Source organism: Lampetra planeri, chromosome 9 (genome assembly GCF_965212315.1).
Source record: "Lampetra planeri chromosome 9, kcLamPlan1.2.h2, whole genome shotgun sequence".
Lineage (NCBI taxonomy): Eukaryota > Metazoa > Chordata > Hyperoartia > Petromyzontiformes > Petromyzontidae > Lampetra > Lampetra planeri.
Window position 1 is genome coordinate 11,117,806 of NC_136115.1, and position 24,596 is coordinate 11,142,401.

The following is a 24,596-nucleotide window of genomic DNA, read 5'->3' on the forward strand; positions in this document are numbered from 1 at the left end:
GCCCTTCGCCTAGCCCTGCATGCTTCTAACCCCGCCTCCTACACATCTTCCCCGCGTCGGTGCTGCATTGCATGCGGAACTTGGGTCGACCAATGACTGTGCAGATCCAATATAACTACCATTTTTATTCCACCAGGTAAGGCCCACTGAGCTATATAGCTCTTTTTCAGATGCGACCTGGCCACATAATAGATCAACGTAATGGCTTATGTGGAAGTTTATAGCAAGCAAATACTCCACGCAACACGGGGAGAACATGCAATCTCCAAATATACAACGGGCATTAGGGTCAGATCGAACCCACGACCTGCATATTTGGTGCGGCAGATAAATTCTAAATTGAGCAGTTGACTCCTTAAGGCTTAGTTAATGCGGAAGAGGTGGGCATACTCACTCTTTACCCCACTGCACGAAACTTGCTGAGACACTAACAAACGGTGGACACACCACTGAGTGGACCGAGGCAGAGGGATTTGACAAACTTGCATCATTGTTTCAACTGCCGCTCCAGGAGATGGAATCTAACCGGCGACGTCCGTATTGCAAATCGTGCTCGCCACTACAGCACGGAAGCTTCCTTCGTTTCGCAGTTAAAAAGTTCAAATGCTCGACATTTATATGCATATGCAGAAAACTGGTAACCATATTTTCAACACTGTTACTGACCATGCAGAAAACCAATTGTAACGGTGTGTATCAACTAACCCTATACACTATGTTCTTGTGTTCATGCCTGGCCAGTGGCTGTTTGCGCCATGTTCACGTCATCTCTGTGCTGTGCCCTGCTTTAGGCCATGATCACCTGCCGAGGGATTGAAGACTGTGAGCGGAGGCTGCAGGCCTACATCGGCATGCTGGTGGAGGCCCTCGCTGTCTTCCGGTACCCACCCAGACCCACCCCTGTACAAAAGTGTACGTTGTTTTTGCTTGGTGCGATACCAGCTTGTCATTCGTGTGTGGGACGTAACGTGGGGAACTAATATTCTCCAATGACTCGGTAGGTTATTTTGTATGCAGTATTGTATTTATTTGTGTCAAGTAAGGATCCATACCCAACGGAAAGGGTCTTTGCCTATAATCCCATTAACCAGCATTGGTTCAAGTGGGCCTTGCTCCACTGATGTTACATTTAAAAGTCAGAACCAGTCCAGAGTTTACTTTTGTTGAAACAATGCTGCTTAAATTATGCACTCCTAGAACGCCTCATGGCTGCGATCTGTAAATATTTCTTCCTTTTTGTGGAGGGACCGATATTTGAAGTTGGCTAGTTAAATTTTCTTGTATAACCTCTCGCGACGACGCCTCCATGCTTGTTTTGCGTCGTTATTCACGTGCTCAGGAGGGGCGTACGGGACCTGTACTCCCAGCCGCGCCTGCAGCAGCCAGTGTGGCTCACCCTGTCGCAGGAGTGGAGCGACCGCCAAGCCGTGTGCCACAGATTCATGTCGGAGCTCTCGGCCCTCGCCAGCGACTCCGGCAGACTGAGGTATGGCAAGTGTACACGTACAGCCCCCTTTGGGTCCGTGCACTGCTGGATGAGGGCCATTCCACGCTATACTGGTCATGGACCTTGCTTCACCATGGGGAAGGGGAGGGAGCAAAGGTGAAGGTGCCAATCAAAGTCACGGTGGCATAGAAGTCCAGTACAACAAGTGGTGATGGTGCTGCTGCACTGGAGGCATTACGGTTAATACAGTCAAATGCTTAGATGACCCTTGTAAGCTGCTGTAAATGCTAAATTGTAAGATACAAGTGTAGTGACTGTGCTTGTCACTGTATGGTGCCGGGGCTTGCGAAGCCACGGCCGGTAATGTGTTGTCATTACGGGCAGCCCGGGTTACGGGATGTAGTACCAACCCTAGCGGGGCTTGGGCGAGCGCTGGTTAGCGCGGAGGCACCGCGAGCAGTGTGCGGTGCAGGCTCCCCGGTGAGGGAGCGATAGGGAGCGTCAGCCAGCCAGGGTTACCTTGGGGCATGATACGCTGGTTGACCTGCTGTCACGTGACCGGACGATATTGGAGGGGGGCCACCGGTGGACGGGGGCCGTGGGGCGGTCACGTGGTCCAAAGGAGCTCTCGGGAACCTTCCAGAAGGAGCCCGAGAGACCTGGAAGGTGGGCGGGGCGAAGGGCGGAGCCAGCCCCAGCCTAGGGGCATATAACGAGGGCCCTGTGAGGAGCTCGGAGTTCTTCGTATGCTTGTGTTACGAAGTTCCACGGCAGGGAGAAGAAGCCTCTAGCCACGCGGTCCGGGACCCAGCTTGTGGTCCGGACCGGGATGGCAAACCGTGTCTAGTTCTGCCGTAGCGTGGCTAGATGGCATTCGAGACCCGAGGTGTAGATCGTGCTGTGTTGTGTGTTAAGGTGTAATAATAGTGTGCGCGCGTGCACAGTAGTATCGCGGTTATTGCGTTGCGCTACGAAACCGGCGACCCGAGTTCGATTCCTACTCAAGGGTCCACACCAGTGACGATTACTTGAACCGATCCTGTGCCTCCCCGAGGTCGACTCGGCCTCAAATGAGTACCTGGTGCGGTGCGTAAACATCCCCACTGGGGAGACTAAAGCGGCCAGGCGTGGTGCTGGCCACCCACCCATTTGTGTGCTGTGCCGGCCTTCATAGTTGCCCGCTAACAGCACTTGCCACAAAAGTCTGTGAAAGCTATACAGGGGATCTTCGTGTGTGTGTGTGTGCGGATGCATGTGAAGGTTTATTCAGGCCCTGCTGACGGCCGTGCTGACTCACCACGTGGGTTGGGTGGCCACGCTGACCCCTGGCGGTCACCCCCTTGCCCGCACCGCCCAAGCCTTGTCTTGGTCTGCCACCACGGTGCCGCCGCACAACCTCAACCCTATCCAGGCCCAGCTGTGTGAGCGCTCGAGGAGCAACGCCGACGTGGTCGCGCATGCGCACACACACACACACAGCGCGTGCTGTCACCGGGAACCCACGCTGCGCGTGTGCACACGGGAATACGTGCAGTGGTTGCTGCCATAGCACGCATGTGTGTACGTGCCTGGGTATTTTGTACCATCGGACACTCCACCCCCACAACTCCCAATTGGTGATGGGGCAGTTGTGGAGAGAGTGGAGAGTTTCCCATACCTGGGCAGTGTGCTTATGACCGGCTCCAGTTTATCAGCAGAGGTCTCACTCCGAATCAGTCGAGCGGCAATATCTTTTCATCGGTTGCGTAACGCTGTGTGGAAGCTACCTGGTCTGTCGCTCCGCACGAAGCTTCAGGTCTTCTCGGCCACGGTCATTCCCTCCCTTCTCTACGCTTGCGAAACATGGACCCCCCTAGTGGAGCATCTTCGCCGGTTGGAAACATTTAGGCTGGCCTGCCTACGATCCATCCTGGGTTTAACCAGGCTGGATTGTGTGAGGAGCTCACAAGTCCTTGAAAGATCTGGGCAAAGTCCCATCAGTGAGCTCCTCCGGCAGGCAAGGCTGCGTTGGCTGGGTCATGTAGCCCGCATGCCCAGCCACCGCATGCCTAAACAGCTTTTGTTCGGCCGGATTGAGGGGGCTAAACGGGCGCGGCACGGGCTGGAGAAGAGATGGAGTGATGTGGTACAGGAGGATGTGGAGCTGAGTGGACTTGCCGATGACTGGTACCAGCGGTGTCAAGATCGGCCTCAGTGGAGGAGGCTCGTGAAGGACGCTACTGGGCAGTTGGAGGCAGTCGCCCTCCAGCAACAACGGAGGGCGGAGGAGCAACGCTCACAACAACGAGCGGAGCGCCGGGTAGCTAAAGCACAGCAAGTTAGTACAGTAGGGGGCACAGGTGGTGCATCAGCCAGTCATCTCGGTCAGTCGACCCGTGGCACCTGGGTCTGCCCCGTGACCTCCTGCCAGCGGGCGTTCGACACTTCACGTGGCCTCAAGGTGCACATGGCCTGGCACAAGCGTCGTGGTGACGTCACCGCCACTTAGTGGCGAATGGCGGTTGTTGTTGCTTTGGCCCAGTGGGGAGCAGTGGTGGTGCACCTTTTGGTCAATCCATAGCACCTGGGTCTGTCTCGTTATGTTCTGCCAGCAAGCATCGACATGATGACGTCAGGTGGCTTCGGTAAACCTAGCCTGGCACGAGCGCTGCGGTAATTTCCACCGCTACTTGGTGGCTAATGGCAACGCTGCGCTTCAAACCTAGCCACCGGAGTTCGATTGCCGCTCATGGCTAACATCGGTGGCAAACTGTTTCTGGGCCTCGCCAGGCTTTTAAATGAGTACCTGGTGTGGTATGTAAACAGCAGTCCAGGGTGGGTTGGGGGGGGTGGAGACAAAGGCAGCCCGCAATGATTCTGGTAACACCACTCCCTCGTGCTCCGTGGCGTGCTCTCTATAGGTGCTCGTGAACGGCGCTTGCCCTGACAGTGTGTAGGTTATACGAGGGAATATTTTGTGTTTTTGCGTGTGGCACGTACGCAGGCTCGCTGCAGGGCTGCGTGGGCGACACGCCGTGGCTCGCACGCACCGTGGTGCTGGGCCGGGACCGCGCGGCCGTCGGTCGCGTCCTGCGCGTGCTCACCCACTTCATCCGCTGCCCCCCGCTGCAGGAGCGGGAGACTGAGGGGCCCCAGGGCCCCACAGAGCATCCCGACGCGGTGGAGATGCCGGAGGCCGAAGGGGCGGGCTACAGACTCTTCACGTCCCTCGTGAGTGGGGAGGTGGAGATGTCGGACTACGTGGTGGTGAGCGTGGTGAAGAGCGGCGAATCGCAGGAGCAGAGCGACGTGACGCAGCCCAGCGAGCTCCCTACTCAGAGCGGGATCCAGCTCCGCGGCACGGCTGGGGATAAACCAGCGCACGCATCCACCGCCGGTGGCCTGCTTTCCTACTTGGCTACATCAGCCTTCGCCTTGCGGTGCAAAGTGAATGCGAAGGGCGGCGGAGCAGACCGAGCGGGAGAGGGTCGTATCGGCAGCAAGACGCCCGCTCCGTGTGCGGTGCAGCTGCTACCGATGAAGGAAAGTGTTGCGGCTCTCGGAAGGGCGGCTGTAGCACGGCAAAGCCGCGTGCCAGGCATGTCCAAAATAAAACGTTTGTCTCCTGTGGGGGAGCTCAGCCCTGAGAGGAAAGGTGCTATTGGGGGCGCAGACGTGACCTTTAATGAGGAAGTTTTAACGTCGGATTGTCACAAGATTGGCCCTTCCGAAGCCGCCCACGAACCCGAGCCGCTTTCCTCCTCCGACTCCGACGCGAACGACCACGAACTCGTCTCCAGTTGCAAAACACAGGAAGACTCTGCCGATCTGGGTAAAGACCTGGGTGGGCAACTGGCAGCAGCCCAGGACGATTCACAAACACCGGGGCCAGCGATGGACACGAGGAGCAGCGCTCCGGACGCGAGACAACCATGCCATGCGGACACCGGCGTTGATGTTGCAGCCAGGACAGGTGACGGTGGACACGGCAGTGTGACCGAGCGTGCCGGTGATTCATCTGCAGAGGCCAAATCGCCACTGCACAGGGCCTTCCGTGCGAGCGACTGTGAAATCCCTCTGCCTCGGTAAGCTGTCCTTGGGGGGAGGAGGGGGGGGGCGGAATTCAAAAGTTGTTTTTGTTTTAGTCGGGCCCTGGTGCGGATTCATACTCTTAGGTTTTTTCGGTAAAGTCACGTAGGTAAAAAATGAAAATTAATAAAATAAAATATAAATCACGACGTTTCTGGAGGCAACACAAGCCTCCGTCTTCAGGTGGAACCGTCACAGCACGATAGCTGTATCAAGTGAGAGAAATTCCAAGAACACAGTATTTGTATATATACTGGTTGAGGGTGGGAGGAGCCAAGGTAGACCCTAACTTCATTTTTGTGAGGTTCGGTGCGGGTGAAGCGCGCTGTTAGGGAATGAGCCTTTGTTGTGTAAACTATGTGCGAATGATGTTAAAGGGACTGAGCGTGCGGATGTTTGACAATTCCTTTGAGAATTTTGCTTTTGTACAGAAATAAAGGACGTGAAGAAAACCCACTCGTGCCAGGGAATAATAACATTTTTTTTAAAAATTACAGGTCCACTCCAGATTTTCTGCACTACCGTTTATTGGCCACCTCGTGGGCCGGCGTGCTTGGTACGCTCATGCCAATCGTGATGTTTACTTAACCCAACAACCTCGCCTCTAAATCGGTGTATTCATGAACATGTCGCTAAAATGTTAAATAACGATTATTTAACAAGTCCTTTTTATTCACCACGGTTTCCTTCGCGAGTCAAGCGTGATGTTACGTTTCGAGCCCGGTTTGGGGATGCCGCATTCGTGTAATGGCTCTGCACGCTGGACTACTTCCAGAGGCCACCAGTTTGGTCTGCCGACGCGGCAGTTATAACAATAGAAACGTTTCCTGAATCTCCCCCCCATACCCCACATCTGTCCACCCAGCACTATCAGTGTGTACACCACAGCTCATCGTAATAAAGGTTTTCTTGGGTTAGATCGCATAAATATATAAATGTGACATTAACCCACCACCAGCCGGCACACCGGTGTGCTAAAGTGGTAACCAATTTAGATTTATAGCTTTCGTGACTGCAGGGATTCATTTTCTTGGTTCTTTCGGTAAAGTCACGTAGAAGGGAAACAATAAAATAATACAAATATAAAACAATAAAATTCTCACGACGTTTCGATTGCAACACAAGCAATCATCATCAGGTGTGACTTTACCGAAAGAACCAAGAATAGTAACTAATTGGCACATTTTGTTTACATGACAATTCTTACTAATTGGCTGTGAAAAAAAAAAAAACTTTATTAATAATATTGGTCACGAAAGCCGACGTGTTTATACACAGCTAGTTGATTGGCAGGGCGCGAGGTGGGGTAAAGTGTGGGTACCTCCCACCACCTTAAAACGCATCTGGTCAGTGTGGCGCAGTAGGCCAACATGGAACCTTTTTCTGCATTTAATTTGTATTTCGTGTGGCCCAGCAGCCGGTTGTACGAGACAACTGAAGCGACGTTATCCTCCTCGTTTCGCACACGGAGGGGTTGCCACCTTCTTGGTTCTTTCGGTAAAGTCACGTAGAAGGGAAATAATAAAATAATAAAAATAAAACTTAATAAAATATAATTCTCACGACGTTTCGGCCACAACGCAAGCAGCCGTCCTCAGGTGAAGAACAGGACCGGGTTGCCACCTGTCTTTGTATTGGAATCTTTGTTCGTGCGGCAGGACTTTTTTTTTTGTACCAAAATTAGGTAGCAGGTATTTTGAGCTTCATTTATAGAAAACTTGCGCAGTTTTGATTTGTAGACTTAGGCCAAGCTGAGAGACATCTGAGTTTTGTCCTTTTGAAAAGATGATAGGCCCATATTATTGATTTGTACAGCTTTTAAAGAAACTTGGAGAATTTACGTCCAAGGTGTTTTTTTTGTGTCCAACCGGCCACAGGTGTGATGTATGTGCAGTATTTAGGAATAAGCCTTACATGCGAGGTTCAGGTTTAGCTACTCGGGGCCTGCATGCCACATTGCGGTTAATACCCCCAGGGTTCCATTTTTCATTTCTAGGGAGTAAATCCTTATAATTAAAATTGTACTGAACTCAAGGCTTGGTCAAATTTAAGGTGCCCTAACAGAATAATAGAAACCAACACAACTGTGAAACAGCACTGCGTATGCGTTGATGATGATGATGATGATAATAACGATTATCAGTCCAATTTTATAACACGTGCAAACTTTTGAGCAGCGAACACGAGGTTGGGGAAATATAACGTTAAAGCACAAACTTCTAGCACTAATGAGTTGAAGTTGGTTATTAATGTTCATGGGAAGAGACATGAAATATTGTATAGAAGTTTTTGCTAAAAGCATAAATATCTGCAGCAGATGCTTGAAGGCAAGGGTTATTTTTGCCCAAAACATTTGGTATTCCTCAAATTGAGTACTTTTTTTTCGGTTGTATTTAATGACTTGAATCCCTTCCGGCCCTTTAATCCATACTGCGCTCGTGTTAAGACGGATGTGCTATGCCACAGACCGCACCTTCAAGGGAAATGGAAATGTTGCTGATGAAGGGAGATGCGTTATTAAATGTTAATTGCGGTTCAGCTAATCGAGACCTTAATTGGGATGTGAATTTCCCTGGCTAGTTGTAACACCCTTGTGGTTCTTGGAAAAAAAATTCAAAATGTGCTGATTGCATCGGTAAAGTGTGCCGGAGATTACATGCTACCTTCAAATTTTCTTTTCAAGATGCCGAGAGCAGGAGAAAGGCAGAGTGGTTCCATTGGGCCATTCCAGTGTGTGTATAAGAACTTATTTTGCACTGTATGTAGCCAACCATGCTAATAAGAGGTGTGGGGGAAGGACGGCAAACTAAAACACAAAGCAGTCCTCAAAATAATTAGTTTTCAGTCCAGATTTAAAAGTGCATAGCTCCGAATATCAGAAGGAAGAGCGTTCCAGATGGTCACAAGTGCATCTGAAAACGCACGATACAGTGGCTGTCTTTGTTTAATGGATGGCCAAAAGCCGCTGCTGTTAGGATGACCGGAGTTTTGCGTGATGGTTTATACTCTTTGACGAGATCAGAGAGGTTTTGTGCTTCGTTTGCGGCAAGCTCTTTGTGTTTTAATGAGCGCGCTGTAGCTTGATCCTGCAGACACGGCAAGGAGGCTGCTCGCAGTCTGCACGGCGCGTCATTTAACCGACCAGCGGCACTTTGATCCATTCCTCAGAGAAACTAACAAGGTGCCCCCCCCCCACTACCCAGGAATCAAACCGTCGGCGTCATGGCAAAGAGCGGCAACCGCCCGGCCACTCGGCCTGCACATTGACATTCGTTTTACACGGCTTTATGGAAAGCAAATTTTGTAGAATCGTAATGGCCCCGACTTTCCCATTTTGTCAGTTGCAAATTGAGGTCATATCCCTCTGTTGGCATGCATCTCGCTTGACCTTGAAGCCGTCCATCCGTCTAGCTGCAGTGGCGCGCTCGGCTCCCACTTGGGAAGCTGGGAGTTCAAATCTCGATTGCAGACAACTTGGCCCATCATCCTTCCATAAGGTGGTAATCATTTTACCCAACTCGGAGGTGTCAATACTTTATTGGTGACTGCCACTTTCTGGGACATGTAAGGATGGTGGTTCTGAAGGTATACTGGGCCCTTATCATAAGAATGTGGAATTTTCGCGACTGGCTTGGGTTGCCCAGGAGTATTGCCTCGATGCTCATTTAGCAGGAAAAAAAATCGCTTTTAAACTGCATGCCACCTGTTCGCATCTTTAGTACTCTATACGTGATTATGTCTGCCTAATTATTTTTAACACTGCTGTTGCTCTCATGATACGATGGGAGCTAATAGAAACACCGTTGCATTTTGACATTGTTTAAAACGCATTCCCGTTTTCGACGCTGTAATGGGCTTTGTAAATCTGAATACCGAAGTTTCGTCTGCAGCAGAGTTACCATTACGACGTTGCTGGATCGGGTGATTTTCTCGGAATGCCTGTACATAATTGATCAGTCGGGCAGAACAGGCATCGCATCCGTTACCCACCGTCGTCTGGATTGGTGGTGCCTGGAGGTATCGTAAGACCTGCTCTGCTGCAATCGAGGGAAGAGCAACGTCATGCGAGCAGAGTTGTGAACGGCAGACGTGGTTGTCTTGCGAGAGGGCTCGCCGCGGACACGACTGCAGGGCAGTCGGGGGACAGTGGTGCCCCAGCCATTCGTGCCCCACTGACTCGCTGTCAACCCTCGAACGATAATCGTGGACAACAGTGCACCATTTACACTATGAATCCTCCTTTATCAGTGGCAAAATATAGCGATAGGTTTTTACCCTTTCAACTGGTACAAAAACTGACACCTTTATACAAAGCATCATGTTTGCAATAACCACAACACAAGCAGTCAAAATGCAAACAAAAAGAAACAACTCTGATAATGATATGCACTGTCCTTGAAGTTGATTGGGTCCACACCCGAGACAGCTTTTCTTAGAGCCTAGTCTCCATTGGTGTTGGACCAGATGACGCCAAAAGGCGTATCAACTTCAAGGACAGTGCATTTCATTATCAGAGTTGTTTCTTTTTGTTTGCATTTTGACTGCTTGTGTTGTGGTTATTGCAAACATGATGCCATGTATAAAGGTGTCAGTTTTTGTACCAGTTGAAAGGGTAAAACCCTATCACAACAGCGCACCAGTCACGTATTCTTCAAAGTTTAAATGTCTCTAAATATCAGCAGTACTGTGGGCCACATCCTGCACAGCCTTGCGGACGCCACCAGCGCTCCGCAGGACGCAGCGTGAGAACTTTTGTATGGGGGGGGGGGGATTAAGAAATGTACAAATTCAAATACCTTGATTGTGATGACGATTTCTTATATTTCAATGCTTTGGGATTTTCTCCACCACCAAAGGTATTTGTTCAGTATTGAAGGTAGCCGTGGTTATGGCCTTCTTTAATATCAAGGTATTGTCCATTGTTGAACAACACCGCATTGTTGGTCAACATGTGAACTATGGCCGGTGTGTGTATATATGTTGACCTTCTTTCGCCCCGTACATCGCCTACCGTACTAATCGGGTGTGTGGGCGATGCCTTGCGGCGCAGTACAACGTGCACCACACGTGCAACGGATGCACGTCGCGTCGAAGTAAATAACCACCCTGTCAGTGTGTGCAGTGTGGCTGTCATTAAGAGCACTTGTGGATACACCATTCATTGTCTCCCCTGTCAACGAGTCAATTACTGGCACAATGCACATTACGCTCGTTTTAGGTTGGTAATGTCTATTTCAAGAGTTCAGGCAGAGAAATGATTTGGACCATGTGAGTGTGGTGGGCATAGTGGTTTAAAATAAAGGGGGGGTGAGTGTGCGATTTGTCTGCAAGTGCATGCGTGTGTGTGTGTATGTACATGTGATGTGTGTTTGTTGCATACTCGTCTGTTTGTGCATCTGGTTTTGAGCACGAGTCTGCATGTATTTTACTTGGACTTGTATCTATTTATTTGCATTGGCGTGTGTCCTCGTTAATTGTTTTTATTTTCATCCATCTGTTTGCATAGGTGTGCATCCTTCTGTGCGTGCATTTTATTCACATGTGCCTGTGTGTCAGATGTGTTTATGGGGAGCAGTGGGACAGTGATGAGCACACTACGCTACTAAACAGGCGATCGGAGAGTCATTCCCGAACACAGCCAACATCGGTAATGAACAACTAAATTGTTTCTGTGCCTCCCCGAGCGAGGGCCAATCAGCCATAAATGAGTAACTGTTGCAGTGTGTGAACATCAGCGCTGGGGAGACGAAGGCGGCCGTGTGTGGCGCTGACCACACCACGCTCTCGTACTCCGTGCTCGCAAACAGCACTTGCCCCAACATTCTAAGGCTATACGGGGGAATTTTTGTCTCTTTGGGTAAGGTGTGAGATGCGGCAGGTGTGGTACAGGGCCGGGCCGGGCCTGGCTCCCTCTCTGCTGGGCGGCTGCTGCTCGCGCTTCGTGCCGGAGTTCGTGCTGCAGGGCCTGAGCTGCCCGCGCGACGCGGCCGTCGAGCAGATCCGCCGCGGCCTGCAGCAAGCCCTCTCCGTAAGCCTCTCCGTGTGGCACGGTGTCACAACCACACCTTTTTAGAGGTCGGCGTGTCTGACTCGCAAATGTTTCCCAGCGGTTACCGGCAAGATGATGATCCATCGGCCCGAGCCGGGCCTGCGGTGAATGTTCACACAGTTTAAACTACCCATAGTGATGCGACGTTCCCGACCTGGTGCCGTGTGGCTCCGCGCTGCGTCTCTCCGCGCCCGTCACAGGCTTGCGCACCAGACCGGCCGCTACAGCGGACTCTGTGCCTGCTCGCCGACCTGGACCAGCGCACCGTGCGGCTCCTCGCCGCGCAGCCCCTCTTCCCCCCGCAAGACGAGGCCTCCACGGCCGGGCCGCCCTCCGTGGCCGGCCAGGAGGGGCGGCCACTGCCGTCGCCGACGTCTTTGCCACGCGTGCAGAAAGAGCGGCGCCTGGTGGAGAGCGACGACGTGCGGCCGTCAGGCCTCGTGCGCGACCTCCTCCACTCGACGCTGCAGCTGTGGAAGATGCGGCTCTCCGCGGACTTTGTGAGCGCTTCGTGCAGGGTGTTGGGGCTGTGTGAGGCTGGGGCTGTCCCTCCAGGTGAATCGCAGAGTTATGAAATTGGTACGATTGTACCGACGATTGGTTGAAAAGGTCACGTTCTATGTTTTCAGTCGATCGAAACGGAGCTATGCAATTCATTCTCCAGGAAAGATTCAACCTTACGTCAGTGAGTGTGCGTTTGCGGTGTCAACATCTGGCAGTTTGCCAGCATTGGTTCGAGCAAGACTGGCTGCTGAAGAGACGCGCAATACTGCTGAAAGTATGCACTCTGAGAAAATCCGTGTAGCTGATGGGATGTGTAACAAAAAATAGACATGGAGGGATGGGAAAGGAGGCATTAATGGCTGCTGGTTTATTTTCAACTCGTAAATAAGCCCCCCCAGGTGTGCTCCACTCTCACTGTGCCAGGTGTTGGCATCGAGCTGTGCATTTGGTATCCAGAAGCCATCCACTGCATTATTATTAATCCATATGTAACGTTGAGGCTTTCGGTAACCCGCCGCACGCTCGTCCGCCCCCCCCCCCCCCCCCCCCCGCAGTGCATGATGCACCTGGAGGACCGGCTGCGGGAGCTGTGCCGTCGGAGTGAGGCCCTGGCCCTCTGCGCCAGCCCGGACAACCCCGGCCTGGAAGCCATCACCGCCGCTCTCGGGTAAGACTGTCCCCACCCACCCCGGCTGTGATCCTCCGCACGCTCGGAGCCGCACAGGATTCGAGGCCGAAACGGGTTGTCGTGATACACGTTTACTCTCGCACGATCGCATCTGCGGGGTGGAGCTTCCGGATCTCCACCCCCCCCCCACCTCGCTGCATCGGATAGAACTCGGAGTAGAGCAGCGGCTGGCTGGTGATTGAGCGATCTGGCATTGGCTGGTTTGCTCCATTACTCGCTCGCCACTGGTCAGTCGCCTCATCACTCTCCTGTCGCTAATGCATGGTTAAACTTCTCGTGAGCTTGCCTCATTGATTCCTCCACACATTCTTGAACTGTCTACCGAACTGTTTTGCCTCATCCACACTGTTCAACGACCACTGCAGGTCGTAACAACGCACTCACCCACTCTCTCACCCACCATCTCACTCAACCACTTGCCTGCTCGCCACACTTCGGTTCGCAACACTTTTCTTTCTGCGTTTTCCCTCGCACTGCTCGACTTTGTAAATTCTCCCCCCTCATCACCATCTGTTGCTGGCTTTTTAACGTTTTGTGCTCAACTGTTAAAAACAAAACGAAAAAGCACTGCTGCCAATGTCCGGATTATGAAATGGCGATAACTCATTTCCTTTTGCCATTCCCCCCCCCCCCCCGCACTGTGGCACCTGGTGAAATTTGAATGATTACACCAGCAATCGTATGAAAAGGCCACATTCTCTGACTCTGTCCGAGGTAGATTAATCCTGGCATTTAAAAAGTATCAAGCTCGCCAGCAGTCACCGGTACTTCATTGTGTAACACTGGGGCCCGATTATTCAATACCCAGACATAATTTTGTGAATCATGGACCAGCATAGAGACAGTTGTGCAAAAACAGCCTGTTGCAGTGAATGCTCACAAGAAATTCACGCACAGGAAATATTAATCTCAACTTTTGATCCAATGACTCAGTGGTAGAAGTAAGTGGTGGCCATGGTGGTGGTGAGTGTGCCAGGTGAAAGGAGTGCGGTGGTTGTTGTGAGCGTCTGTGGGGAGGGATAGTGGTAGCGTTTAGCACGCTGCACTACGAATCCAGCGAGCGAGTTCAGCCAACACCAGTGGCGATTATTTTAACCGGTTCTGGGCCTCCCCTAGATCAACATTGCCTCCAAAGAGTACCTGCTGTGGTGTGTAAAACATCACCACTATAGGAAACAAAAGACCGCTGGGCGTGGTGTGGGGCCACTCGCCCTCTCGTGTGCCGTGACAGCCTTCATAGGTGCTCGCTAGCAGCACCTATGCCCCAACAGTCTGTTAAGGCAACACAAGGGGTGGGGGGGGGCAGATCTTTGTCTTGAGCGTCATGTGTCCCCACCACAGGGGCGACTCCAGTGACGTGGGACTGCTGGCAGCCGTGGCGACGGCCCTCCCCGAGCCTCCGTTCCTCACGTGACTCCTGGGCAACCCTGCTGCCCGGCCACGTGCTCGCTTGCACTACAGCGTCCCAGGTGCAGGGACCCAGTGCTGGCTGCTTGCCACTTCTGGTCCGGATCGCAGCCTGCATTGGTCACCTCCTGGTTAAGGCTTTGACGAATTCTCGTTACATTCCGAAAACGTTAACGTATGGTACCTTTTGTCTTGGTTGTTTGTGCCGTGGTGAGTCTTAATCTCGGTTGTCGCCACATGGTTCGTGCTGCCTCGAACAGGCAGTCATGTCGTCCAGAAACCGCTCTTTGGACAAAGAAGTGTTAACCCGATTTGATATGAAACCCAAAGTGACGCATTACGGCTCCGAGCATTAGCACGAGGGTTGAGGTTTCCAGATGCAGTATCTAATGAGCTGCCTAATGTTATTGTTTCGCTTGTTCACTTGTTTGCTGCAAGGAGGCATCCCCTTCAGCAGTGAGGATCAACGCCAAGTCACTTTCAGTCTCTTTGGAGAAATACCGCCTTGAGCAACGCCTCCACTTAATATCCAAACGTATGCCGCTAAGCCTTCACAGGGCGAAGCCCCGCTGTCTGACCCGATGCATTTTGTAGCTCCGAAACTTCTGGTTCAGAGACGCTCTGCAATTTCACAAATGTCGGCCGTCGAAATGTCCTGTTTTAGTTTTAATCTTAATGTTAGAAACCCCCTCCCCCCACCATACACTGCACCGTGACTTGTGCGTAGGAGTTGAAGCGCCGTTTGTTTACTGCAGCGAGCAGTGGGCTCTCCTCAGAACCCCTTATGGGTGAGTGCCCCGCGACTTGGGAGCTCGCTGTCAAACCCCCGCGCCCACGCGTCCCCTGCTCTGCCAAGCCACGATGCCCTTGGCCGCTTTCGGCCTTCTTCGTGTTGCTCCGCTCACTCCCTTCGATTTTATTTTTTTGTCTGACGAAGGGGCTGGGTGGAACTGCTGGCTGGGTGGAACTGTTTTTGTCCATGCGTAGAAATACCCTGCAGCTCCCGTGTGGAGCCCATTCCATTCCGCAGTTCAGTTAACGACCCCCGCCTAGGCCTCCGCCCCCGTGACTCTGCTGCGGCTATCGGTTTCATGCCCAATCGCCACGGGCGCGTCGTCACGTCGCTCGCGGTAGAGACGATTCCATCCAACCTCGGTGAGACCATCGTAGCGAATACTGCATCCCTAGTTGTGCACAACGTTCAAAAAGCATACAGACATTTTACAGAGTCTTATACAAACTCCACAATTCAACCTTGTTTTTTAAGCTTGCATAGACTTCAACTCTAACTGCGTGAGAGTCCACCGAGACGAGATTGTTGCACGGGAAAAATTCACAACTCTCCCTCCCAAACAAAACATACGGGTCTTTCAAATTCTCTGGAGAACTCTTATTCCTAAACCACGGAATGCCGAACAAAGTCAAGAAATATTTTTTAAAATCCTAATTCCCCACCCCGAGGTTGTATTATAACGCTGTGCAAATGCGAGGAATGTTCTCCAATGTGAATGCAATACCTCTGCAAGTAACTCATCACTCCTCCTTCCCCAAATAAACCGCTTGGGGTTTGGTAGGATTTACTGTGGAAATTAAAACGCCGCTCGCCCGGCCGTAACAGCAGCCGTAGCAGCAGCAACAGCGCATGACTGGGCCCAGTCGCGGGCGCTTATTCGTGCATTGTCTTGACAGCGACAGCCTTGGTTTACGCTCTCGTGCGTGTGTGTTGGCGCCACGATTTGCTTTTTCAGTAAAGACTTAAATAAGAAATGACTTGTCAACTCTGCATCAAAACACTACATCCTGCCAAAAGATAAATAATTTAACATTCATTCTTACTTTGGACGTTCGCTGACTTGCCACAGCCAAGGGAACGCATTCCAATGCCGCCACGTGTGTGTGTGTCAAATTGCACCTCTGCGCAGCCGTCAATCATTGCAGGTTTTTGTGCCTCGGGCCAGTGGGGAACTCTTGCCACTTCTTTGTAGAGCTGCCCGTGAGGATTTCCACTGAGACTCTTTGGTGTTTCTCAGAGTCCCCCGTCAGGTTACCTGTATACCCACGTGGCGTATATTGACAAGAATGAGCTGTCGAGTTCCAGCCTCGTGTAATGGCCCCGCGTGTTCCCAAGGCTTCTCTTAGAAGGCGACATTGCCTCTGAACGCTCCTTGCCGGCTGCCGTTGTGCGCGCTCGCTCTGCGGGTGGAGAAGTCTCGCGGCTACGTTCATTTGTGAGGCACAAAGGAAACATGGGGCTCCTGGAGTCTCCAATTGAAATATTCTTTGTTTTATAGCCTCGGGAATTCTCGGAACTGATCGTATAACAAGCTCTGCTTCGCTTATCCTTCGACTATCATGATCTAATTGAGAAGAGAAATACCACATTCTATGGTTTCTTCAAAGCTTGTCTTTGATCTAACTTCCAGCAATAAAAAAAGCTGGCGGTACTGAGAGCTTCGCTCCACTCGGCTGATGCAGAATTAACCTCTGCTGCAACAAAGCCACGGCTGGCGACGGCAACATGACGTCGTCTGGGAATGTGAACGATCGCGCCTTTGCTCGCGCGCGCGTTTGTGTCATTTGGTTAACAGCGCTTGGCCCAGACACTGAGGGGCACAACCTTCGCAAAGGTAAATCGACAACATTTGGCTGCCCCCAACCCTTTTCGTATTTTTCACCCGTGTTTTCTGGACCACTAGAAAATGAGCCGACTCTGGTGTCGTGGACGACCGAGCCCAGCCAGGCTTCCTTCCCTCTGTGGCCCTGGTTGGGCCATCCTGGGCCATCCTGGGCTGCCTGCAGGGTGCCACTTGCGCCCCTCACTCGATTTTAAATTTAAAGCCGTGTGTTTTCTTGTCCAGATGTAACAACGCAGTGCTGGATGTTGCATTGGTGATCACGGTCGTCCATTGGTTCAGAAAGAAATGGCCATGACCGATTAATTCCATGAACATTTACGTGGTCAACGGGTGTACCACAGCTCCACCGTCTTCTCGTTTTGCATTGCCTTTGACGGGCGACCTGTCAGAGTTTCAGTTGTCAGCGATTTAGCCATCCAATGGGTTCGTTCACCCGAACATCTCCATCTGATACGTGAACACGGTCATCGCCAAGGGTTCTGGTGGCAGCAATATCCGCCGCCTCTGTTTGTTTGGCGAGGCCGGTTTGTGGTAACAACCTGTGCAGAATTACATTTGCCAGGGAAGCGCTTGACGCCTGGGGCAGTCATTGCAGTGTTGTTTATCTGTGCATTGCCAGCCGTTGGGTTATCTCCCTCCCTTTGTTTACGTGGCTTATTTTTGTTTACATTGTTTGCTATGTTATGAACCAACGTTGCCATAGTTCTCCACGGTGTCTTAAACTGCGCAAGCCTAATGATTTCAAAGCAGCTCGGGGTTTACACCATTTCGAAATTCATTCTTGAGCCTAAAAATTACCACGTTTTATATTTAATATAAATGTCCCCGTCACTTCTATCTATAAGTAGCTCACAGAGATGCGTGTGGAGGGCTTTGCTTGTGGGGGGCGGGCGGGGGGGGGGGGGCGACCTTCACGACGGTCCTGGACGAGCTCCCCCCGCCCGGCACCGTCGCCTCCTACCAAAGGCCACAGTAGCGGCGCCACAGCCACCCAGACGCTGCAGAGACGTCAGCTCGGCCGCCCACCTTGCATGCTTCCCTCCTAGGGTGGAGGACTGTCCCGCTGCGGTCGACGGTTCAACGGAGGGGGGGGGGGCAGCAGGCCACTGCACGCTGGTTTACGTCGTGTTACATGGAGCAAAGCGTTGCAGATTCGACTTCGTTGTTTTGAAGGACAATGACTGATTTGAACACTAACATTCGTCACTAAAAGCCCAATTTTAATGTTTTACCTTTTATACTGAAAATACAATATTTCAGATCTATATGCTTCGTCAGAAATAAGGGTGAACAAATGCGTGATATTACCTTGTTTTTGTAATGGACACAATTGTACAGCATTAACTAAAGTTTCACATTCGGCGTGCATGAAGGAGTGACGGTTCAGCAGTTCACTCGCTGCGTTTAGCATCGTGGCCTCCTGGGTGCAACTCTTGGCCAGGATGCACATCACCAGTTGTGAATGAATTCTGACCAGTGATGTACTCCTCATTTGGAGCATTGAGGAGGCACTCGCCCCCCCCCCCCCCCCCCCCCCCAGTTTACAGCCCTGAACCAGTGGTGGAAATTCCACATTCCTATGGCAGGGAGCGAGTCTGCACATAGGACAAGCACCGTTGACTTCCTCGCAGATTGGCACTCGTGTTATCGACCCCAGAGAGATGATGGACCCAGTCGGCTCCGAACCAGGGTTTTAACTCGACCTTCCAACGGCGAGCCGCTCGCTCTGCCACTGAGCCGCTAGGGATCAGCTCCGTCCAAAACGAGTGCCGCTAGTGAACCTAAGTTGGTGATCGTGAGCACTGCGAAGACGAAGGAAGGCAGGTGAGGCTGGTGTTCGCCATTTCGCTGCCTCGTGCCCTATACCGTCTTCGTTGGATGCTCTCTAATGGCACTGGCGCGCACTGTAAACGTTAAACCGTGGCGGTGATCATCTTGTGTGCACATTGTGCTGTGCGTCCATGAATGTAGAACACCAAACGGACACGCAACAAATGGAGAGCGTTCTTTGCAGTGCCTGAATTTAAGACGTAAATAGCCCGTCCCCTCCCTTTGCGAAAATTAATGCGCGGGTTTCAACAATTGTTAGGCCCTGGGGCGCTATCCTGTCGAGCTGTGTGTGTGGTGGCAACCGAGAGTTGTGGCGTTTTGAAGTCGTTTCCTCACGTCTGCAATATTACATACCTTGAATAGGTGCTGCGGAAGTTTGCGGTTATACCCCAAATGCCCTGGGCCTGGGTTTTTTAAATGTATTTAATCACGAACGAGTCTTATCTAATGCGGTGCTCGTGTTTTGTGATTTTGCTGGTAAATTATGCTTTGATTTAATAATTGCTGCGTGCCAAATTGCACTTAACCGTCTAGAATAAGCCACTCTCCCTCCCGTGGTCCAGTTGGGTGTATTTTTAGGAGCCAGAAAAACAGCTTTGGACGTTTTTTTAAGTAGACTTGCAGTATTTTCACCTCAGTTGGAGCAGTGTAGTTGAACAGAGTAATTTCGCAGTTGGTACAATTTACGTTCCAAAAAGTACAGATTGTAAAAGGGAAACCGACTGATGCAAATGCATTAAATACGCGAGTGCTTTTAGTGCCAAGTGTATCCATAGTCATCTCTGTGAAGTGATTTTCTGTCCGTAACAATCAGCCGACCCAAAGTGCTGTCGTTTTTAAAATAATATGCGCAATCCACATGCCGCATGAATTGATTAACTATAAAGCCTTGGATTTCTCTCGCATTTTCTGTGAAAGCACACTCTCTTGTATGGTTACTCTTTATATTTAAAACTGACCTGTCTATAACTAAAGCATGGTGCTTTATAATGAAATCCTACCATTTAAACGGTTTGTACGGCAAATGTTTTTGTCGCAATTCCAGGCTCGTAATTCCCCAGAGGCGTTGGGCAGCCACTCGTTTTGAAGTCGTGTTTTGTGAAATCTGTCAAGGCTCTGGCGTCTGCATGCGAAAAGTATCCCCCCCCCCCCCCCCCCCAAACGGGCAGAAATATTGTCGCTACGATTACCACCAGCGAAGGGAAAATAAGTCTCATTTAAAAATGGTGAGGGGGGGGGGCAAATGTGCGTCGTTACTACGGTGTCGAGGTTTCGGGGAGTAATAGTTCATGCGGTAACAATGCAGACGTGGGAGATGCGAGGTGGGTAAGGGTGCGACGCGCATAATAACATTCATGAACATAATTGCAGTTTCATAGCGTGCAATGGGGGAGTGGGGAGGGGTGAAGGGGACCTCTTCCCCGGGGAGAGGGGGGGGGGGTCCCACAAAAACCGCTCCCAAACCTCGCAGGGAGAGCGGCGGCTGCGGCCGGGTTGGGTCGGGAGGGCCCCGCGGAGCGAGGTGCCTCTTGCACGGCGGACGAGGCCACACTCGCGCGGTTCGCTTACAGCGGTTTTATAGGAACTGCAATGCCGTATGTGAGTATTGTGAATTGTTTTTTTCTAAACTGTGTTTTTTTTGAATAAAGTACAACGGTTTACATGGCATTTGTGCACGTGTTTCCTTCTTTAACAAAGAAGTTGCGATTCCCGCTGCTGAGGCGTTCTCCGTTACTCTTTAGTTCTTTCGGTAAAGTCACTTATAGAGAGAAAATAATAAATTAAATACCAGCATACGACGTTTCAATTGCAACACAAGCAATCATCATCAGGTATAAATGAAATAGAAACACAAATCTAGTATACTTAGAAATGTAATGTAATACGACAGAGTCGGATAACAGAACAGTCAACACCCTACCTGGTTGATTACGTTCTTCCTGAGAATGCTAAATTTGAGAGAGAGATCAAACACAGTCTCCTTTGTCAAATTGTGGCTGCAGTCTTTTTGTATTGGACATGGGCCACGTTTGCGGTATATTTGCATTCCGAGTAAATCTTTTCCCCATCCCTACAATGCTCCCTGCCCGTGCATGCCATCGTGCCCCAGTTCCCAATGCACCTGGATCGGCCAAATGATTGAGAGGTGGGGGGAGGGTTTGGTTTTAACGCATAAGGCTCATTTTCCCAACGGATGGAAGCGGTCTCCAGTGTTTTTAAAGCACAGCAGCTCGTGTGTGTCGGGCCTATGGCCAAACAACCCGATAAATTACCCGATCTCGTCAGATTTCATGAGCTAAGCAGCTTTGAGTCTGGACGAGGTAAGTGCATGGGACGCTCACCGCCGAGAAGTGGCATAGATACCGTACGCTGCTGCTGCTGCTGCAGGGCTACATCGCCAGCAGAGGGCAGTGCTGCAAGGTCCATTGTTGTACTGTGCTGTGCTCCTCGTCTGTTCACCCCGCACAGACCAGCGTGGCGAAATACGATCAAATAATTCCCTCCAGCAGCGTAGGAAGGCCCTCGATCCCGCATCAAAGAAAACACATTCCTGCGGAGGGAGCTGGTAGGAACGTTGGGTTGCTCGGTCAATGGCCAGGGTCAACGGCGGCGTGGTGTATTCCGCAAATATGCCCGACTGTGAGGGCGGGCACAAGCCGGCGTGAATAGGTTAAACGTTGAGTTGTATAAGGGTGACCAGCCCCTCCCTGCACGACGGACACAATAATCCCCTGTGAGCTGGTGTAACCAGGAGGTTCCTACCAGTAATAGCGTATTCTGCAAACCACACAGACCTTCTGGGGCCACGTGACTGGAGAGGAAATCTTCGGGGGGGGGTGAGGTGACGGTCAACTTTAAGGAGAGAGTCTGCCCTGATAAGAGAGGCCAACATGGCCTGGTCAGATCAAGGGCGAGAATCAACCCCCCCAACTCGCCCCCCTGGCGCCCGCTGGCGACCCTAAACTGCACCGTGAAGCCAGTGGCGACAAGAACAAAATCGCTGCCGGCAAACAAAACTTTGAGCAGTGCATAGATGGAGCTGCGAAGAGAGGACAGCGCACGAAACTGTGGCCCCTTTGTGTTGTCTCTCATTTTCTCCTCCCTCCGTGTGCGGGTGATGGGGAGTAGTGCACCCAAAGGTTGCTGAAGTTCGCCGTCTATCTCTCTCTCTCTGTGTGCATGAGGATTAGGTCCACGTCGGCCCTGAGAATGGCTGCGAGAAAACTGCAGCTATTTTTTTCTTTCGTTTCAATGCAAGAGGATTTTGATCGGGTCTGTGGGGGGGGGGGCCTTGGGGATTCCCCCTTCAATGGAAAGCACAAATAAATAAAGAATCGTCTCCCAACGATGGCTGGATCGCGCTTTTTTTCGTATATCAAGTTTGGTGAAACACACTTGGGGACAACGTTGTGGTTGCCAAAGTGTGTTCCAGGCAGTGTCGGACCACGCGGTTCGCAGTGGCCACGTTTCACCGCGAACCTCGCGCAAGTTCCGCTGTTCGAGGCGGACGCGCGTCGAGAACGAACGGAGACGGCGCCTCCAGTCGGCGGGGCGAGATCTGAAGACACCGGTGGGCTAAAGTGGTGAACTAGTTGTCTTTCAGTCGACGTGACCCCGTTTTACTGATTGGCTGTGTCGGGTGGTGGAGGGTTGCGACGCATTTATAAATAACGCCATCTAACCCAAAAGTCTTTATTATGAATCATACTGGTCGCGAAAGCCTTCGTGTTCAACAGATCTGAAGAGTCTGCTACGTACCTGTGTGTGCACTGGCTGAGCCAGTGGGGGTGGGTGGCACGTGCCCCCCCCCAATGATCCGATCGAAATCCTTAATTTCGATCGGAGCATTGGAGTTTATTAGTAATAAATTGGCATTTTGCGACCCCCACTGCCACTGTGTAGCATATTATTATGTGCCAGGGACTCGATGAGATGATCGGACAATAGTCTGAGTCCATAATTGGCAATAAGTAACGGCCAAGCGGTTATTAGTGACTCAGAATTGTGCGCAGTTGCGTATACACTATCCACGACTTCCCTGAAGGCATCAACACCTTCAGCGAGCGCGATGCCGATCACACAACGCGGTTCGAATTCGACCCTCGATCGATGGCTGCGCCATCGCCGCACACGTGTCGAATAAAAAGCAAGAGACAAGTCCTTACTAACAACTATCATTTTTATTCCTGTAGGGGTTGCCCCCCCCCCTTTAAAATCCTGGCTCCGCCATTGTGTGTGTGTTGGTGTTTGTTGAACTTCTTTCACACCCCGGGTACGTAGCCAAACGTGCTTAATCGGAGGCGCGGGGGAAGGACCACAAACTAAACGAAACACAAAAAACGCTTCTAAAGAACTTGATTTTAAAGTAAGTTACATCCCGCTGGGGGTCACTGTGCGTATCAAGGCGACGTGTCAAGTTTACTCGTCACAAGTCGGGGGGGGTGGGGTGTGCGGTGGAGTGGAGTGGGAGTGGTGGTGGGGTGTGTGGTGGTGAAGTGGGGGTGTGTGGTGTGGTGGAGTGTGTCGGGTGGTGGGGTGTGTGGGGTGGTGGGGTGTGTGGAGTGGGGGTGTGTGCTGTGTGGGGTGGTGGAGTGGGGGTGGTGGTGGGGTGTGTGGGGTGGTGGGGTGTGTGGAGTGGGGGTGTGTGCTGTGTGGGGTGGTGGAGTGGGGGTGGTGGTGGGGTGTGTGGGGTGGTGGGGTGTGTGGAGTGGGGGTGTGTGCTGTGTGGGGTGGTGGAGTGGGGGTGGTGGTGGGGTGTGTGGGGTGGTGGGGTGTGAGGTGGTGTGGAGGAGTGGGGGTGGTGGGGTGTGTGGTGGTGGAGTGGTGGGGTGTGAGGTGGTGGTGGGGTGTGTGGTGGTGGGGTCTGAGGTGGTGGTAGGGTGTGAGGTGGTGGTGGGGTGTGTGGTGGAGTGGGGTGTGTGGTGGTGGAGTGGTGGGGTGTGAGGTGGTGGTGGGGTGTGAGGTGGTGGTGGGGTGTGTGGTGGAGTGGGGTGTGTGGTGGTGGAGTGGTGGGGTGTGCCGTGGTGGTGGGGTGTGTGGTGGTGGGGTGTGTGGTGGTGGTGGGGTGTGAGGTGGTGGTGGGGTGTGCGGTGGTGGTGGGGTGTGAAGTGGAGTGGGGTGTGTGGTGGAGTGGTGGGGTGTGTGATGGAGTGGTGGGGTGTGCGGTGGTGGTGGGGTGTGTGATGGTGGGGTGTGAGGTGGTGGTGGGGTGTGAGGTGGTGGTGGGGTGTGTGGTGGAGTGGGGTGTGTGGGGGTGGAGTGGTGGGGTGTGCGGTGGTGGTGGGGTGTGTGGTGGTGGGGTGTGTGGTGGTGGTGGGGTGTGAGGTGGTGGTGGGGTGTGCGGTGGTGGTGGGGTGTGAGGTGGTGGTGGGGTGTGTGGTGGAGTGTGGTGTGTGGTGGTGGGGTGTGAGGTGGAGTGGGGTGTGTGGTGGTGGGGTGTGTGGTGGAGTGGTGGTGGTGGTGGGGTGTGAGGTGGAGTGGGGTGTGTGGTGGTGGGGTGTGTGGTGGAGTGTGGTGTGTGGTGGTGGGGTGTGAGGTGGAGTGGGGTGTGTGGTGGTGGGGTGTGTGGTGGAGTGTGGTGTGTGGTGGTGGGGTGTGAGGTGGAGTGGGGTGTGTGGTGGTGGGGTGTGTGGTGGAGTGGTGGTGGTGGTGGTGTGAAATTGCTCCTTGCATCGTTCTCGCGAGCCTGCGCCCCGGGGGCTGCAGGGAGCCGAGAGCTCCGCTGCGCTGTCGGCAGGTGGCGGCCAAGCCGCGACATTCACGGGGCCGCGGGCGGCAATCGCATCCGCAATGAGCCCAGCTGCGAGGCGGATTTGACGCCACACGCTTCACGTGTTTTTTACTTGGGTCCGGTTCAAGCGCAGCGTTGATGTACGGTGCTCCTTTTTTGCAGGAAGACTTTGCAGTTTTTTTCTGTATTTTTCTGTTTGCGCATAGTCACTTTAAGATGTTTTCTTGTTTTTTGTT

The 24,596-nt window shown here is 52.2% G+C and overlaps 1 protein-coding gene across 1 annotated transcript in view; it reads left to right on the forward strand.

Annotated features, from left to right (window-relative positions):
* LOC144720672 (folliculin-interacting protein 2-like) overlaps nucleotides 1–20,295 on the forward strand; it is a 40,747-nt gene extending 20,452 nt beyond the window's left edge. The window contains exons 10-17 of the mRNA XM_078597610.1: nucleotides 792–880; nucleotides 1,340–1,486; nucleotides 2,708–2,868; nucleotides 4,431–5,511; nucleotides 11,378–11,543; nucleotides 11,765–12,064; nucleotides 12,623–12,735; nucleotides 14,098–20,295. Coding sequence (XP_078453736.1) covers nucleotides 792–880; nucleotides 1,340–1,486; nucleotides 2,708–2,868; nucleotides 4,431–5,511; nucleotides 11,378–11,543; nucleotides 11,765–12,064; nucleotides 12,623–12,735; nucleotides 14,098–14,170 — 2,130 coding nt within the window. The 3' untranslated portion in view covers nucleotides 14,171–20,295. The remainder of the gene's footprint in view (nucleotides 1–791; nucleotides 881–1,339; nucleotides 1,487–2,707; nucleotides 2,869–4,430; nucleotides 5,512–11,377; nucleotides 11,544–11,764; nucleotides 12,065–12,622; nucleotides 12,736–14,097) is intronic.
* The last annotated feature ends 4,301 nt before the right edge of the window (nucleotides 20,296–24,596 follow it).